At 54.5% G+C, this 16,245-nt stretch overlaps 7 protein-coding genes across 7 annotated transcripts; 3 read left to right on the forward strand and 4 right to left on the reverse strand.

Moving 5' to 3' along the window:
* Positions 1 to 258: 258 nt before the first annotated feature.
* On the reverse strand, positions 259 to 1,625 carry RHO25_000736 (uncharacterized protein; the record flags this gene model as incomplete). Its single annotated transcript, XM_023593342.1, has 2 exons — positions 259 to 1,116; positions 1,170 to 1,625. The coding sequence occupies 2 exons, from the start codon at positions 1,623 to 1,625 to the stop codon at positions 259 to 261; spliced, it is 1,314 nt and encodes a 437-aa protein (XP_023459906.1).
* A 712-nt stretch (positions 1,626 to 2,337) lies between these two features.
* Positions 2,338 to 3,969, reverse strand: RHO25_000737 (uncharacterized protein; the record flags this gene model as incomplete). The annotated part of the gene is made up of 3 exons (XM_023593343.2): positions 2,338 to 2,490; positions 2,549 to 2,865; positions 2,916 to 3,969. The coding sequence occupies 3 exons, from the start codon at positions 3,967 to 3,969 to the stop codon at positions 2,338 to 2,340; spliced, it is 1,524 nt and encodes a 507-aa protein (XP_023459903.1).
* Positions 3,970 to 4,469: 500 nt separating this feature from the next.
* Positions 4,470 to 5,185, forward strand: RHO25_000738 (uncharacterized protein; the record flags this gene model as incomplete). Its single annotated transcript, XM_023593344.2, has 3 exons — positions 4,470 to 4,744; positions 4,812 to 5,022; positions 5,075 to 5,185. The coding sequence occupies 3 exons, from the start codon at positions 4,470 to 4,472 to the stop codon at positions 5,183 to 5,185; spliced, it is 597 nt and encodes a 198-aa protein (XP_023459904.1).
* Positions 5,186 to 5,990: 805 nt separating this feature from the next.
* RHO25_000739 (uncharacterized protein) lies at positions 5,991 to 8,834 on the forward strand (the record flags this gene model as incomplete). The annotated part of the gene is made up of 1 exon (XM_023593345.2): positions 5,991 to 8,834. The coding sequence occupies one exon, from the start codon at positions 5,991 to 5,993 to the stop codon at positions 8,832 to 8,834; it is 2,844 nt and encodes a 947-aa protein (XP_023459901.1).
* Positions 8,835 to 9,096: 262 nt separating this feature from the next.
* Positions 9,097 to 12,176, reverse strand: RHO25_000740 (uncharacterized protein; the record flags this gene model as incomplete). The annotated part of the gene is made up of 3 exons (XM_023593346.1): positions 9,097 to 10,585; positions 10,644 to 12,027; positions 12,077 to 12,176. 3 exons carry the CDS (start codon positions 12,174 to 12,176, stop codon positions 9,097 to 9,099), a joined length of 2,973 nt encoding a protein of 990 aa, XP_023459902.1.
* A 290-nt stretch (positions 12,177 to 12,466) lies between these two features.
* On the reverse strand, positions 12,467 to 13,350 carry RHO25_000741 (uncharacterized protein; the record flags this gene model as incomplete). The annotated part of the gene is made up of 6 exons (XM_023593347.2): positions 12,467 to 12,499; positions 12,556 to 12,645; positions 12,694 to 12,782; positions 12,890 to 13,020; positions 13,094 to 13,116; positions 13,216 to 13,350. The coding sequence occupies 6 exons, from the start codon at positions 13,348 to 13,350 to the stop codon at positions 12,467 to 12,469; spliced, it is 501 nt and encodes a 166-aa protein (XP_023459899.1).
* Positions 13,351 to 14,095: 745 nt separating this feature from the next.
* Positions 14,096 to 16,180, forward strand: RHO25_000742 (uncharacterized protein; the record flags this gene model as incomplete). The annotated part of the gene is made up of 4 exons (XM_023593348.2): positions 14,096 to 14,171; positions 14,234 to 14,305; positions 14,359 to 15,848; positions 15,902 to 16,180. The coding sequence occupies 4 exons, from the start codon at positions 14,096 to 14,098 to the stop codon at positions 16,178 to 16,180; spliced, it is 1,917 nt and encodes a 638-aa protein (XP_023459900.1).
* Positions 16,181 to 16,245: the final 65 nt, after the last annotated feature.

Raw genomic sequence — 16,245 nt, forward strand, 5'->3', positions numbered from 1 at the left:
CATCGAACGAGCCCCCACTGGCCTTGAACCGACCATATAATGCATAAATTAACATTCGGCAGAAGGAAGCTGCCCGTCAACACCGCCCCACTCTTGTATGACATGTATAGTAAAGAAACCAAGATTCATGAACTGTTCAAGTTGCTTCAGAAAGGATGGTCGAGACGCAACGTGCTCGATCATATTTGTTTCGTATTTTACATTCATAACATTCCATGAATTTCGTACCAGGTCAATCAAGCACACCGCCGTTCTACCTTAGACCGCCTTCGCAAAGTTTACATATGCTTTCTGCGGGTTGACATACTGGAATGTGGAGTACCAGTTCTTCAAGAAAGTGTCTCCGACAACCCAGAAGTTCTCCGTCGATGTCGGGTTCAAGTCCGCACCAGCGATGCCGGCGACGCAATAGGAATTGATCAAACCACCAAGAAGGCCTGAGAGTGTATCGTTTCCGAGCTGAATGCCAAAGTCCTCGCTCAAGGTACCAAAGTTGAAGTCAAGGGGGTTGACGGCAAATTTCTTACCCGCAAATTGGAGATTGACTTGTGGCTTCGATGCACATGGATATGCAAAGCCGACGATACCTGCTCCGAGGGGGAGTGGAATGCTTCCAGGAATCTGGGAGAAGATCGAAATGGCGGCGAGGTATGGAGCGATAATGAGAGTTGTTCCAGTATCGATAGCTGCTTGTCCAGAGGTGGTTCCGGGTGCTGCGTTACTACCGACCGAAGCACCATCGATCTTGACTTGCCAATAGGTTTGGCTTGTGACAGGTACCTGGGTAAAGACGCCCTTGTATTTGCTGGAGTCCCTTCCCCCAAGTGTAAGCTCGCTGTTCTGCGCCGTGCCGCTCTTCTGACGTCCAAGATAGAAGGAGAATTCGGTTGGCGACACTTTCCCTTGGTTGATCAGCGAGAAGAAGAAAGGGGGCTGCTTGGAGTTGGCGATCGACTGGAACGCCATGCCCATCAAGCTGTCAGAGCCTGTGCCACTGAAGCCTTGAGCTTGAGTGAGGGAGATGATGTTCTGGTGCGTCGCGGTGAGGCCAGCAACAGTTACGCTGTCGAAGTAATTCTCGCCAGCAACTTCTCCGCTGCCATAGGTAACTGTAGTCTGAATGTTTCTCAGCGCATGCCTTGGAAAAGAAAGCTTCAAGACCAACTCACAGTGTTATGCTCATCTTGACCCTGTTGATTGTACTTGGTTTTGCCATCACAGCCCTGGGCAGTACCGCATTGTGGGCCAGGAACAAAAGTGTCCGAGCTACCAGTGTCGAAGTCAAAGGTAAAGGTCTGCTTCGCAGCTCCGACCTGTCCAGCGCCATAGTAGAGCTCGTCCTCTTGACCCTCAACGACGTCTGTTAGGTGCTCTTCTGCGTCCGTGTCACGCTTGAACAGCAGATCGACATCGTTGAGGATCTCTGGCAGCTGGAATCCGCTGTCATACTTCAAGATGGTGGTCTTCAGCGTGCGTTTGAACCAGGTGAGGTCAACGCTGCCATCAGCTCTGCGGATTTGGTTGTGTCTCTTCCGAGGAAAAGCAATCCGAGCGCCCGGACTTTGTTCTTGTGTTGGAGCGGCAAGAGCAAGTGCTCCAGCAGAGAGGATAAGGGCTAACTTCATGCTGGGAAGATGTGTTGAGTGAAAAGTGTTTGTGTCGAAGGCATACCTGGCATTGACTGCTATATACTTTGGGCTCTCTCTTGCGCCACTACTCCTCCTCTATACGTCAATCGTGCAGTCGTCTTGTGCGTGGCGGTTCAATCGATCGCACAAGTGTCAAATGCACAAGCCATTGAAGCGGGCATGGTCCAATGGGAGGAAGCTGGGTGCGCCGATCGTAGAACCTCATCCGCAACTTCTACTCAGCACGGTGAAGACGTGCTGAGAGACGGCACCTTGGTGCATGGTCGAAGGCGCTAAGCAATGAGAAGCACTGCAAGCCTCGAAGTCAAGCCTTGACGAAGGAGCTTGTTCCTCGGCCTCGGTCTTGCGTGTGCAGATCTCGGATCATACCAGACTAGCTGCGTCTGAACGGAGCTCCTAATTGGCAGCTTTGGTTTCCGCCGTGTCGTGTGGGCGTGTCGATCGCTGCGACTCCGTCAGGGTTCCGTCTCTCAAAACACGTAACGCTCTCGGCCTCGTACTGAAAAGGCAGGAGCAACATATGTCGTCGTTTCCTGTCGTTCACTGAATTCCTGCTCGTTCTGTTCAGACATCGTCACCAAAGTGAATCGTCTGGAGTCATTCGTGCAATGCATTTTGGCGCTGTCGAAGGTCTTGATGACGACGCTTCGGACACTTTATCAGATCAAGGATACTTCCGCATTGATCATCATTCTGCCGACGATGGCGTCGGCCCGTCCATACCAATATCGCCTTTCTGTATCTTGCCGAGGTTCTTCAGCTGGAAGCTACGTTTGAAGTAGGTGTTGGGGTGCAAGATTGTGTCCAATTCGCTGGCAGGCCACAGATTTTCGTCCTTCACCTTCACGAACATGTCAGCAGGGCGATTCAAAGCGTATGAAATATACCTTGATACTCACCTTCTTGAGCTCATTCTTGTGCGCCGCTTCGAAGACCCTGTTGCACGCAATGTGATACCTTTGTCTGCCGACGTCTTCTCGAACACCCTTCAGGAGTTCCTTGTCGTTCACGCCCACATTTTGCAACAACGTGATCAAGTTGTCGGGACTGTAGGTACGATAAGGGCAACCATTATTCTGGCCACTGGCGGGCAGTGGCTCGGTGAGCAGTTTCTGGCAACTGTAGGGTGTGTAGCCACGCCCGCGTTTATTTGCATCACCACCGACATCACCGTAAGCGTGACGAATGTTGTAAAGGTATTCGGATTTGAATTTGTCTGTACATCCATCAGTAAACTGTGAGCAGTGACTGTAGGGAACAACTCACCATCTGTAATGAGCTTGAAGCTCCTCCTCCAGAAGAGAATGCACTCTTGCAAGTTCAAGCCTAAGCCTTTCAAGAACAGGGTATATTGTAGGCGCGAGAAATGCTTCAAATGGCTGTTCTTCTTCAGTTCTCGATGAAGATTCTGCATGCATAGAGGGAAATGCTGGCTGTACGAATCGATGGATGCCGCGGTCACGTTCGTAATGTCGCCCAAGCTCGAGTCTTCTGAATAACCCGCATCAGGTGCCACAAAGGATTGCGACAGGTGATGGAGAATGGGGGCCAGTCTATTGTCTTCGTCCATCCGAGGCAAGAATCGTGCCGCAAGCTCCAGACCTGACTCCAGCTGTCGCGAGAACTCACTGACAACCATACTCATCTGCTCTCTGACATGGACATATGCTTTGCCCCTCTTCAGCAACACCTGCCGTCTCTCGACCAGCTCTGGCACGTTCTCCCACTCGCATTTAAACCAGCTCTCTTCATCGGTCTTGTTGAAAAAGCCCGTGGCGGCCTTCAGTTGATCGAGCAGTTGTGCTTTCTCTTCCTCGCCAACAGTCTCCCACGACATGGGTAATGATTCGATGAATGATCTTCGTTCTCGTAGGTCATCCTGCTGGATGCGCAGCTTGAACAGCTGTGTCTCGAGTCGGGCGAACCTTTGTCGTAGGTCTTGAGTGCTGGAGAAGGCGAGACGAAGCGTCCAGTGGCTGTAGTGGTCCCGTTTACGTTGCATGGGAATGTCGGTGTTGCGAGAGCTGTTACTTGAGAGGGGCAGATGCTTGTCGAGGATGGGCCGCATGTACTCTTCCGTTTCTGCAGGCGTGCGGTTGCGAAACTGGCACGACTCCAGTTCAGCGAGCACTTTCAGTCGTGCGATTCCCCACTCTTCAAATTGCTCCAGCGTCACATCTCCAGTTGGTGGTATAACATAGAAGTTCATGCGATGGGCATAATCCTGCTCCGCGAAGTTGGCCGTCTGAAACTGGGCCTTTTTGTGATTGACGGCACGCTTCTTCGCGTCGATACGCGGGGCGCTCGATATCGCCAACATGGTCGTGTAGGGTCTTGACTTTCAGTGTGGGCGATGGTGGGCAAGGACGAAGAGGGATGGTAGTCGGACGTGCCGGAGACGAGACGCGCGAAGACGCGTTCGGGGACGCGGGGGAAAGCGCGCCTGAGGCGACAGACGCGTGTGACCAATGCTTTTTCGCTTTCCTTCGACACCAGCCGAGTCGCATCGAATTCGGGTAGGAACCGTGGCAGCTTGTCTCTCCACCTCTTCGAGTGAACATACGACCATACGGCCAAGGTTCATTCCATGTCTGCGTAGCATATGCCGCTGCTGAGAGCTTGCGGTGAACGGTGAGCTCACGGCGCGTAGAGGCACGCGTCGGAGCTGCGCAAAAGTGATAGATCACGAATGATATGAAACACAGAGACGCGACTACTACACGGTACTGCATTGCAGAGTAAGCACCTGTAAGATGCACTCTGCACTGCGTCTCCGATTTCCTTTGAACCCTCACCTCAACATCACTCACAATCGCAAGCATGTCAGTCACGGAAGTGCTCGTCTCCCACACCAACGTCTCGATTGCGACTTGGCCAACAGATGAACTACCTCTGGCGACCTCTACTGGACCGATTCCTCTCACACATACGAGAGGCTCCAGAGACCCCAACGTACGTCGATCGCAAGTCTGCCAGCTATACACATCAACGATGGAAGACATTGCCCAAGCGATCGGGCGTGTGAAAGCAGATGCACACGACCGCCCTGCAGCAATTCCTAGAACCGCTCTGACAGCTTCCGTGCGATCATCTGTGTACGTATCCATCAACAGCACTACGCGACGTCGCTACGAGCCTCTGCTGACCTCTGTGTTCCGTCAGCTACCAAGTGAACGAGATATTACGCTACGGCCCAATGGTCGGTGGTGCAGAATTGGCTTGGAAAGTTGCACTGCATCTCGCGTCCTGCACCATTGCTGCCAACTACAGTGACCTCGACTTTACCGGGCAGGAACAACACTGCGACAAACATCATGATCGTCTTGATCGCCGCTTGTCCTCAATATGCGATCTGCAGCAGAAATGTGGCAAGGTGAGTAACTTGTGCAGCATCCTGGAGCCTGCACCGTCTGACAGAAAACCAGGTGTACTGGCTTAGTGCCGAACGTTTGGATGAGGTCGAGCGACTGAAGCATGAAGCCGATGCGCCCTACCGATATCCATTGACCACGGCGGTCCTTGCGCGCTTCGTCTGAGATAGCACACCTGGTGAGGTTTTGAAATCAATGATGAGAGTGGTTCGTGAGACAGATCGTTACAGGAATGCAACACTCGATGTTTCGCAGGCGAGCAGTACGAGTGCACATAAACATATATTGATAATGTACAGAAGTGCCGCATAGGCCAGATCCAGACAGGTTTCGCATGCGACTCTCGTCTGCCACCACTTTCCTCATCATTTTGAATTGAGTTCACGACGACTCTATGACTGATGAGTACAACAATTTTAGGTCAGACTTTAGACAAAGCAGCAACAGGATATCCTGAACGGCAGAGCTGCACAACTTAATAAATATCGGCTTCCAGGGAGGACTGCCAAGCATATTTCTAGGTTTTGTCCACATTCGGGCGCTAGCGGGTGTTGCCGGTTACTGTGGTTGCTCTTGCCGTGTCAACACGCATCCCTGCTGGCGCATCGACGTGGTAGCTGAGCAGAGCAAGCGGTAAGAGGCGTCGTGCATTAGCCTATGCCAACACCACTGACGACTCCGCCAGTTACCAAGATTACAAGGAATCATCGTCAACCGCCTCCATCGCTACACCGCGCACGCAAAGATTGTACACCGAAGCCAGCAACGTCGTCTCCCACAGAATCGAGTCCATCTACCCCGCCACGAAGCGAGCTGCCGAGAAGCCATACCACAGTTGGAGAAGAAATCGCAAGCGATACGAGCACTCAAACTTCTGCACCGCCATGGTCTAGAGACTGCGTGCTCAACTGCACACGGGCGCCCGAGCGCGCAGTCGCCTTGACCGGTGCACGACAACATCTGCATCGACATGTCCACCGACGGACTGTCTGCTCCCGGGAGCAGCACCTACGACAGCAGCACCATGTTCGTAGGTGACGGCACCTGGGATGCTTCGCGGAACAGCTTCTTGTTGCCGAATTTGCAAGGACTGAATTTCGACACGATGCGATACAACGGCATGGGCAATCGCTTTCGAGACATGCCGCAATACAGGTCACTCATTATTGGGCATGGAGTTATGGCGGCCATTACATTCATTGGCGTGGTGCCAGCTGCCATCTTGATCGCGAGGTTCTACCACTCCGGTGGGAGGCTGGCATATAAACTACACGTATACCTCCAAATCATGACCGTCTTCCTGGCTACCGTGGTTTTCACTCTGGGCTGGTTCGCAGTGGGTCCTGAACGGAGTTTGACAAATCCGCATCATGGAATTGGGCTGGCCATCTACGTTTGTGTCCTGGTTCAGTTTATCTACGGCTGGTGGATGTCCAAACGAGAGAGAAAGCGGACCAAGCCGCATCCAACCATACCACTGAAGGTGCATATCCATAGGCTGTTCGGTCGAGCAGTGGCTATGCTCGCATTCGTCCAGATCGCGCTCGGTCTGACGCTTTATGGCTCTCCAAAGGTACTATTCATTCTCTACGCATTGGTGGGCGCTCTTCTCGTATTCCTCTATCTCGCACTCGAATACCGGAACAAGCCTCGCATCGGAGATGGAGTAGCCGTGTCAGGCGCAAGATCAGACTACTACTCAGACTACAGCGGCAGCTATTTGACCGGTGACAGAACAGAGTTGACGCACGATCGGCGCAGTCGAAGAGCGGAGAGCAGATCCCGAGATGAGAAGCAAGGTGGTGGCTGGGCCAAGAAAGCGCTGGCCGGTGCAGGTTTATTTGGAGCGTACAAGTGGTGGTCTCGGCGGCGAGAGAAGGAGGAAGACGAGGACCGCTACAACGAGTACACTGAGAGCAATGTGAACAACACACAGCGACCAGGTCGCACGCCAGGCCCTCCTGGTTCTTCAGTCGCTTACTCAGGACCGGCACCTTATGGCCGTCCCGGTCGCGTACCCAGCAGGCCACCCCCACCAGCTACTTACGACGGTCGGCACAGAGCATCTAGCAGAGGCAGTGGCCCAGCGCGGAGGCACGATGATACAGTCCTCTCTCCCCAAAGTTGGGAGAATGACGAGTACGACGACGACGAAAAGTATGGCGAGAAGCCACCCCGTGACAACACATGGCGCAATCGACTGCTCGGAGCAGGTGCTGGAATAGCGGCTTTTCAAGGGTTGAAGAGTATGTTTGGCAGCAAGAAGCGTAAAGACAATTACGTCGACTCCGATGTCAGCTACAGGCCCCCTCCTCATGGGATGACCAATACTGTCAGTCAAACGGATGTGTCCAGAGTCGAGGCTGGCCATGCTCCTTTCTCGCCACATGATCCGAAACGGGGTCATGGAACACTCATCTCAGAGACGACGCAGATGACGCCTTCAAGACCGCCGAACAGGAGGCGACCCAGCGTGAGCTCCGTCTCGTACGACGACGAGGCAAGTTATGCACCGCCACCTAGACCCGGATCTGATGGCCCGAATCTGCGAGAGAGCATCGCAACTATGGGAGCAATTGCTGGATTTAGGGAATGGAACAAGCGTAGGAAAGATCGAAACGAGAGACAGAAACAGGACCAGCTGCGGCAAGAACAGCTCGAGAGCGAAGAACAGTACAACCGACGCAACTCCAATCGCTATCCTCGCCCCCAGGATGCCAGCGGTCGGCGCGCTAGTCACTCCGACACGCTAATGACAGGCCCAGAGCACGCTCCTGGCAGCAATCCTGTGGTGTCGAGGCAGAGCTTGAGACCAGACATCAGTCAACCTCCGCTTCCAATGGCAGCTGGAGCGGTTCCCATGTCACCGCAGGACCCTGTGAGATATGATATGCCACCCCAGCCGTACCAACAACAGTCCCAGCAGCAAAACACCACGTTTGTGCTGCCACCTCCGCCTCCAGGTCCTCCCCCAGCTGACACTTCACGGCCTGCAAACTACGCGCCCCCGCCGCCTGGTTCGCTTCAGATGCCACCAGGAGCCGTTGAGCCAGACCCATCGAGATTAGTCTCGGAGCAGACATACGGGCAAAGTCACTTTCAAGACGGCACCACGGCGGCTGCAACGTCAGCAGCGCTGGCCGGCGCGGCGCTGGCAGCGACTCAAAGGCCGCAGTCGTTATCCCCAACTAGACGGCAGCGCTCTCGGACAGGCTCAAAATCTCGAATCCCGGGCCGACGTGGCAGTATGACCTCAGCGGGCCCTTCGCAAGCGAGTGCGTTGGGCGTGGAAAGCCCGCCAGTCAGTCTCAAGATGAAAATGCATCCAGATGGACAGCACGTCACCTTACGACGATTGAATGAGGAAGAAGCCGCGGCCGAGCGTGCTGCTCGAAGACGCGAGCGAAGATCACGACGTGCTTCTAGCCTGAGCAGTGCCGATGAGGGCCCTTCGAGGTACAGGAGGAATGGTGCACATATGAGGGATTCAAGCCAGCAGCCGATCTCCAACGTACCCGTTCCGCCACCAGCAATGTCAAATTCTCTCATTGGCAGTGGTCGACCTCCATCGGAACTGAACCTGCCCACACCGCCTCCTCACCGTGTTCCACAGGCTTCCGAGTCCCCTTCGGGCGTGCCTCCAGTGAGCGGCCCGGCTGGAAGCGGAATGGTCGCGAGTCCTGGGAATACAGGAGGTACGGACCTGGGAACTGGCACTGACGTGAGCGCATTCGACAACAATCGGAAGAGAAGGAGAGCAGAGAGAGCAAGGAGGTTAGAAGCGTCAAGAGGAAACAGGGTCGAGTTCTCGTGAGCATGTTCTGTAATGGTGTGCGGATTCATCTGGCTTCGAATTTGGCGTTCTGAGCGAGCATTCTGGTTTCATGGAACGGGAGATTCTCAGCACTACAGGGCATGATAAGATATGATCACGTACTCAATGACGGAATGTGAAAATGCGGGTTTGTCGATAGGTTCATGGAGAAGCAGGTTCTTCGTCTGTACAGAGATGTCGATAGGGTCGTAGGGGTTGTTGCGGATGTTATAAAATATATCGCACAGGTCACAGCTGTGTTTTACTCGTCCAACGCCCTCACTTGTGATTTCGTATACCTCCGCCGTCTCGTCTGTCGCTCCAATGCTGCAGCTTCATGCACGGCTTGATTCTTGCCAATCCTATCTGCGTGTCGCAGACTCTGATCCTCGGAATAAACGCGGTGATCCTGAGACGATGTCTGCCCACTTCGTGCTGTATCAGGCGAGGGAGCGGTCGCGTCAGTCAGCTCCTTCCACGTGTGCACTCGTGGGCGGTCCGCTACTGTAGAATCGATGCCTCTTATAGGACTGTGCTCGGTAGAGCTGGTCGCAGAAGCGTTGGGAGATACACCAGTCGACTGGGAGAATAGCGGAGGTGATCGAGTACCAGTTGTCCTCCAGGAAAGTGGTAGATACATCATGTCCCGTGCTTTGAGGATGTGCGATGGTAGTGGAATTGGATCATATTCGTAGTTGCCATTGTCTGTAACGGAGATGTTCGGAACGCCCAAGGACGCTACATCGTCAGAGAAGACGTCGCGTGGAGAGCATACGGAGGCCATTTTGAGGAGTCTTGGATCGCTGTTGTGACCTAGAGGTGTTGTCCGAAATGTGCGAGCGGCGCGCATCTGTAGACGGTCTTCTGCGCCCAATTCGGCGAATTCGGCCTCGTCATAGCTGCTCCCACGTCCGAAGTGCTTGCGCAGTGCCTTGTAATCAGCTTCAATGCTCTGCCGATTCGCGATGCGTGCGCCTGCCGAAGGTAAAGGTGCTTTGGTCAATGCTCGCCTCGGAAAGGGCTTGAACAGTTCCTGGCTTGGGACGGCTTGGCAGTGTGCAATATCACAATCAGCGATAGTGGATGGGATGTTGCACTGGCGCGTGACGGTGCTGTCGGTTATGCGAGGAGGCGTGTTGTCCAAGTCTGCTCTTACTGTTTGGGCGGGGAAGAATGTTGGCTCGCCTGGGCTCGAGTGAGCACCATCCGTCGAATCTGCCCCCTGCGAAGCAGCTACTTCCAAGGCATCCGCCACCTGGATCAATTCGCGAGAGAGTCGTAGCAGGGCTGCCACTGTAGGCGTATTCTTCCTGAGGTTCATGATCACTCGCTCAAGTCGTCCTCCTCTTTCCAGGATCACTGCATCCAAACCCTCACCAAGATCTGACGTCAAAACCATCTTGTCTTCATCTTCCAGTCTGTCATCTCCATTGCTGTCCGAGGTTGCGGCATACCCGCTGGGATTTGGAGACCTACCCCTACGATCTTCGTCAGCTGCAGTCATTCGCGACTCTTTTAGTGCGTCGAGCGAAGTGCTGTCTGTGTCGTCTTCAACTTGACACGACTTTTGGCCCAGTGGAGGTATCACCGCAGGTCCGTTTGTGTTATGCAAGCTACGCAATATGCCAGCCGAGTCGGTACCCTTTTGCTCAATATTGTCCTCGAAGGTGGAATGGTCTTGGAGCAGATTCGAAGCAATTGGCATCTCGGCGCATGAGGGGTTCTCAGCCTCTGGCTCGCGTCTTCGAATGCTGAGTTCGTGTCAGCAGACATATGCTTAGCTTCCGGAAACAGTTAACCGTGACCAACCTCAGTTCAGCCACGCAGTCAGGGCATGCATCATCTCTGTCGAGGGCTCTCGAGTATCTCGTCAAGTTGTGCACCAAATAGGGACTGGTAGCATCTACATTCCGTGGTTCATCAAAACCTGCCGCAACATATTGACCTCTGCCGCCTTGATCGTAGAGATCTCGAGTGCCTTTGAATGTGGTCATCTGCCTGCCATGCCGAAAGCACGAGTTGCGACGACCATGCAAATGAGACACTGGGCCTACCCGCGTGGTAATGGCCTGAGGAGTCTGCATAGGCCATTCTTGGGGGTTCACTTGGTATTGGGGAAGTGCCAGTGGTGTCTTGGCCGGATCTGCGGCCTTCGCCGTGGCATCATCGCCCGACAATGAATGAGGCGCAGCGAGGCCGTCCGCGCTTCGTCGATCGAGCTCGCGCTCCAGATCATCGTCGGGGAAAGTTCCTGCAGGCGCAACATTCCGCTCAATGGGCGACCTCACTATCGGTATCGTCCTCTGAGGAAGCGGCGCATGTATCTCTGTGTCATCGTCCGGACAAGATCTGTAGAGCGGCGTCTGCGGTCGTAGAAACCTTCCATTACCTGTCCTTCTAGTAAAGCGTCTGACGTGCAAAGGAAAGACGAGGGGAACGGGCTGTTCGGTATCATCTCGCGTGCTTGTCGTGTCGGCCCGCGTCTTGCCATCTTTGCGTGTGGTCGTGACTGAGAATGGACATGTCGCCTTCGACTCGAATGCTCGTACACGATCCGCCACGTTCACAACATGGGATCTGGCACCGCTTGCTTGATTCCACGCTTCCGACGGAGTTGTGTCCGCACCACCGTCAAGCTGCGTTTCAACTTTGACTTCACGCGTGCTGGTACGCGCTTGCTTTTGGATAGTATGCTCGTCGCGCTTGATCTCACGCTTGCTGGGTATTGCGAGCTGTCCTCGGGCGGTGGACTGGCTGAGTTCCTCTCCGGCGAAGAAATGTCCTCGTGCCAACGACCATGACTCTTCGGGAAGAGATGCCGCGCCTTTAGCCTCGTCTTTGTTAAAATACTTCCAGGGGGTGAATCGTGTAGGGTATCGACTGTGTGCAAAGTATCTAGGGTCATATTGGAAGGTATCCTCGTCACTTCCGCAGAATCTGCAGCGGGCCCGAGTTCTGTCGTTGTTTGCGGCTCCGCTTCTGGTCCAGTGTCTGCTTCCTCGTCGCTGCGAACAGATCGAAGAGGCGGAGACCCAGGATATACTCTCAAAGAGTCTGCAACCGACTTTCTCTTGCTCAGGGCACGACTGACCCTCGTGCTGGTACTCTCTACACTGCGCACTTCGGCATCGTCGTTGCCCCGAAGTCTTGCAAAAGTTGGGCGCGAGCGAAGGCGACGGAGCAGCTTGTCGCGCTGTGTTTCTCTGTCAGCCTCTAGAATCGCATTGAGTGACTGGCATTACCTTCTTCATCCTTCCAGTCATCACGAATAAGTAGCGTGTTGACAGCAGCAGTGCGAGAAGCGGTCTCGCCGCTTGCCTTGAAGGTGGAGCAGGCTGGCATTTACTTGCTTCTACATGAATGCTAGAAGCCGGCTTCTGTGAGCGATAGTCAGTCCAAATATGGATCGGTTGTTGCGAATGAAGATGAAATGAGGTGCAGGTAGTTGTCACAATCGCAGAATGGAAGAAATGGGCAGAACGATTCGCCTTGCAGGCATCGGGGCTGCCGGAGCCGGCAGAAGCAAGAGCGAGTGTCACTGGGCCGTCAAACAAGTCGTTCCTGTCGTGCTGCGTTCTTGGGCGATCTAAGGCAGTGACTTAATGGTATACAGTATGTACAATCAAGGGAATCTACTTCAGCTGGGCTTGAAGAGTCTCCAGAACCTATTCGATGGTCAGTGGGTTATGCTGTAGATATGCAATGTTCGCATGCGACCTACCTCGAGCTCAATCTTTGCCTCTGCGACATCTTGTTCGCTACCGCCGCCGCTGGCAATCTTTTGTGCCTCGGCGATCTGGTTCCTTACGGCCTGCACAATGTCAGCGTGACCTCACACGTGCCTTGAAATTGAGCGTACATCTGCACTGAAATCCTCAAGCGGGTACCCCTCAACGGCGTTGATGCTCAAGACGGAATTTGGCTGCACGGTCGCGAAACCGCCCGACACTGTTCACAGGGCACATTAGCCACTGGTTGTCCAATTTTCCGCAGCCCTTGTGCTCTCATGCTATCCGATAGATCTCATCATCAGATGTATTCCGGGCTCCACATACAGAAGAATTGCTTGCTTCCACCCTGCTCCTCAATGACCTCCACGAGACCTGGCTTGAGCTGCTCAATGGAAGGGACGTGGTTGGCGAGGACACCCATCTCTCCAGACTCGGCTGGAATGTTCACTTGCACGCTGTTGCTCCGTGTCAGTGTTCGGGTCGCTCTCGAGGTCGTGGTCGGCGGTGGATTAGTGGTGAAGCACGTACACATCCTGGGACTTGTAGATGGCCTGCATACGCGTTAGCTCGCCTGCTCCGCGCGGATGAAGATGCGCCATTGAAGATGCCCGAGACGCATGCATCGCAAGGTCATCGCACTGCTCACGTACCTGGTGAGGGAGGGCCAAGGTCAATTGGATCTTGTCGGATGCCACGTCGGCGTAGCCACGGCGGAGGGCTGGAGCGGCGCGGAAGGCAGGTTTGGCAGCCTTGAGGGCGCCCCGGGCAATTCGCAGCGAGTTCATGACGGGCAGAGTGGTCAATGGGGTGGAGGTGCGATATGGAAGTGGTTGAAGCAGAAGCTGTGCTCCGGCTGCCAGAGCTCGGGTAAAGCCGTTTGCGCGCAACTCTGGCTCGCAGACATCGGACTAAAGTGCCAAGAGCCAGACCTGGCAATGCTACATTGAAACAACATATGTACAGACCACAGTGGTGCTGGGCAGAAGTATGATGCGGAATTGCAGTGGCAGCGGTATTCCACTAGGACTATTCCACCATATAGCTGCCAAAAACAACGCCGTTGATGGACTCGACCTTGACCAGGCCATACGGTTTAGAGATAGCGCATCAAGGCTCTCCAGCGAGGATGTAGTCCGGTTAGTCCTCACGCCTTCTTACGCATGTGAGCTCGCGGCGTGGACATGTTCGATGTGCCCTCCCGTCCAGCGCAGCAGAAGTGTCGAGATGGTAGAGCAGACGGGCGGTGGTCAGACAGACTGAACCCTCGTCCACACATGGGCATCCATGCGCGCCATTGCGAGGCTGACGGGCAGAGAGCAGAGGCTCGTGCGTCAACCTTCCACCTCATCTCATGTCCCATTGCTCGTGTGTGCGGCGCTTGCAGTGCATGCTTCTGTCTGCGCGGCCAGCACCAAGACACGATCGCGGATGATTCGAGCGTCTAACTTAGGGTGGACGGAGGACGACGACGACGTACGTACATGCACGTGCGGGACCAACCGCAGTCGCATACGAAGCTAGGCCGCCGCCATGGACCACTCCAGCAACACTCTTCTCGTCGACGATCCATGGGCGACAATGGATGACGGCGCTTCTCCCTGGGACGGTCGGTGCCATGCGCAATATCACACCCGCTCAATCGCTCCCATGTGCTGATTGCGCCCACAGACGTGCCCTCGCGCTCGCCCTCGAACCACAATCTCGCCAAACAGGCTGAAGAGACGCCCTCGTCGCCGCCTGGTACGTCAGAAGTCCATACAACGTGGCATGATACGCCGTCTGACTCTCTAAAGTTGCAGAGCCTGCTTCGCCCGCCGGTCTCTCCAAATCCACACCGAACATCGCCGCCGGCGTTAAACCAGCTCCAACGAAAACCCGAAGAGGTCGCGGCCATGCCACCCTCACGCAGTCCACAACGCTCGAGACCCTCGACGATTCCATGGGGCCACTGGGTCCATTAGGGATGGAGCCGGTCGACGAGCCCATGGCGCCTACGCCTCCTGTGAAAGAGTTGGCCTCGAGAACACGAAATGCTGCTGGCTCTCGCCCTTCGACTGCGGCGTCGGCTGCGTCCAGCCGCGGTGCAGATTTCGACGATGATGGAAGCTCGCTGAATGGCGGACCTCGCATCCCTCCTCCAGTGGAGCCTCCGCAGTTTGGCGGCCGACACAGACCTGCACAGCCATCACAACCTGTCGAGCAAGCAGCAAAGCCGACGTTCCACATTGTCGTTGGCGACCCGCACAATGTAGGAGGAGCGACTGGCAGCCACACGGCATACAATGTCATCACCAAAACCACTTCCAAGGCTTATATGAATCCGACTTTTACCGTGACGAGACGATATCGCGATTTCCTATGGCTGTACGAACGATTGCACGATAATAATCCCGGAGTTGTAGTTCCGCCTCCACCTGAGAAGCAAGCTATGGGACGTTTTGATCAAAACTTCATCGAGTCAAGAAGGCAGGCGTTGGAGCGGATGATCAACAAGATCGCTTCCCACCCTATCCTGCAAATGGATGGTGATCTCAAGACGTTCCTCGAATCAGAGCAATTCAGCGTGGCAATTAAACACTCCGGAAAGGACCCTCTCCTAGGCGGCACTGAGTCCAAAGGCATTATGTCAAGCATTGGTCTGGGAGGCAGCTCGGGAGGCAAATTCATCGAGCATGATGATTGGTTTCACGATCGCCGTGTATATCTCGATGCTTTGGAGAGCCAGCTCAAAGCGCTTCAAAAAAGCACCGACACGGTCGTGGCTCAACGCAAAGGTCTCGCCGAAGCATGTGCGGACTTCAGTCTGTCGTTGCACAATCTGGCAGCTGTTGAGCTATCGCCCAGCTTGAGTGGACCTCTGGATGCCCTCGGTGATCTGCAACTTCGCATACAGGAGCTCTACCAGCGTCAGGCAATGCAGGATGTGCTCACACTGGGGATTGTCATTGACGAATACATTCGCCTTATCGGTTCAGTGAAGAAAGCCTTCGAGCAACGCCAGAAAGCCTTCCACTCATGGCATTCGGCAGAGGCGAAGTTGGCTGACATCAAAAAGCAGCAAGACAAACTGCTTCGGGCAGGTCGTACGCAACAAGATCGACTGGGTCAGATGCAAGCAGATGTTGCAGACCAGGAGCGACGAGTGCATGCCACTCGACTGCTATTCGAAGACATGGGTCGCTTGATGCGAGCTGAACTCGACCGCTTCGAGCGAGAGAAGGTGGAAGACTTCAAAAGTGGAGTCGAGACATTCCTGGAGAGCGCCATTGAGGCACAGAAAGAGGTAAGACGATGTTCGATACCACGTGTCTCGATCATTCACTAACGAGGAATTAGCTCATCGAACTCTGGGAGACTTACCTGCTTCAACTTGATAGCGACGAAGATGGCCCGCCTCTGATACCCGCAGGTGTCAGGGCAGACTCTGATCCCAAATCCGAAGCTCAGCTACGGAGAGAGCCGAACAAGGCCCAACTCGACGCTGAGACTGCCGGAAGTGGTGATGATGAGCCGCGGTTATCTGGGACCACTGCCCGCGACAGCGATGACTTACATCGTGCCAACGAGGAAATCGCAAATCAGGTGGAACAGCATTCTCGAGAGATTGAAGCATAGCGAGTCAGGGGCGCCAGGAGCTTTCACAGCATTCAAGGATACAGTATGTAGCATATGCAAGAGCA

The sequence above is a fragment of the Cercospora beticola genome, chromosome 1 (assembly GCF_033473495.1).
Source record: "Cercospora beticola chromosome 1, complete sequence".
Taxonomy (NCBI): Eukaryota; Fungi; Ascomycota; class Dothideomycetes; order Mycosphaerellales; family Mycosphaerellaceae; genus Cercospora; species Cercospora beticola.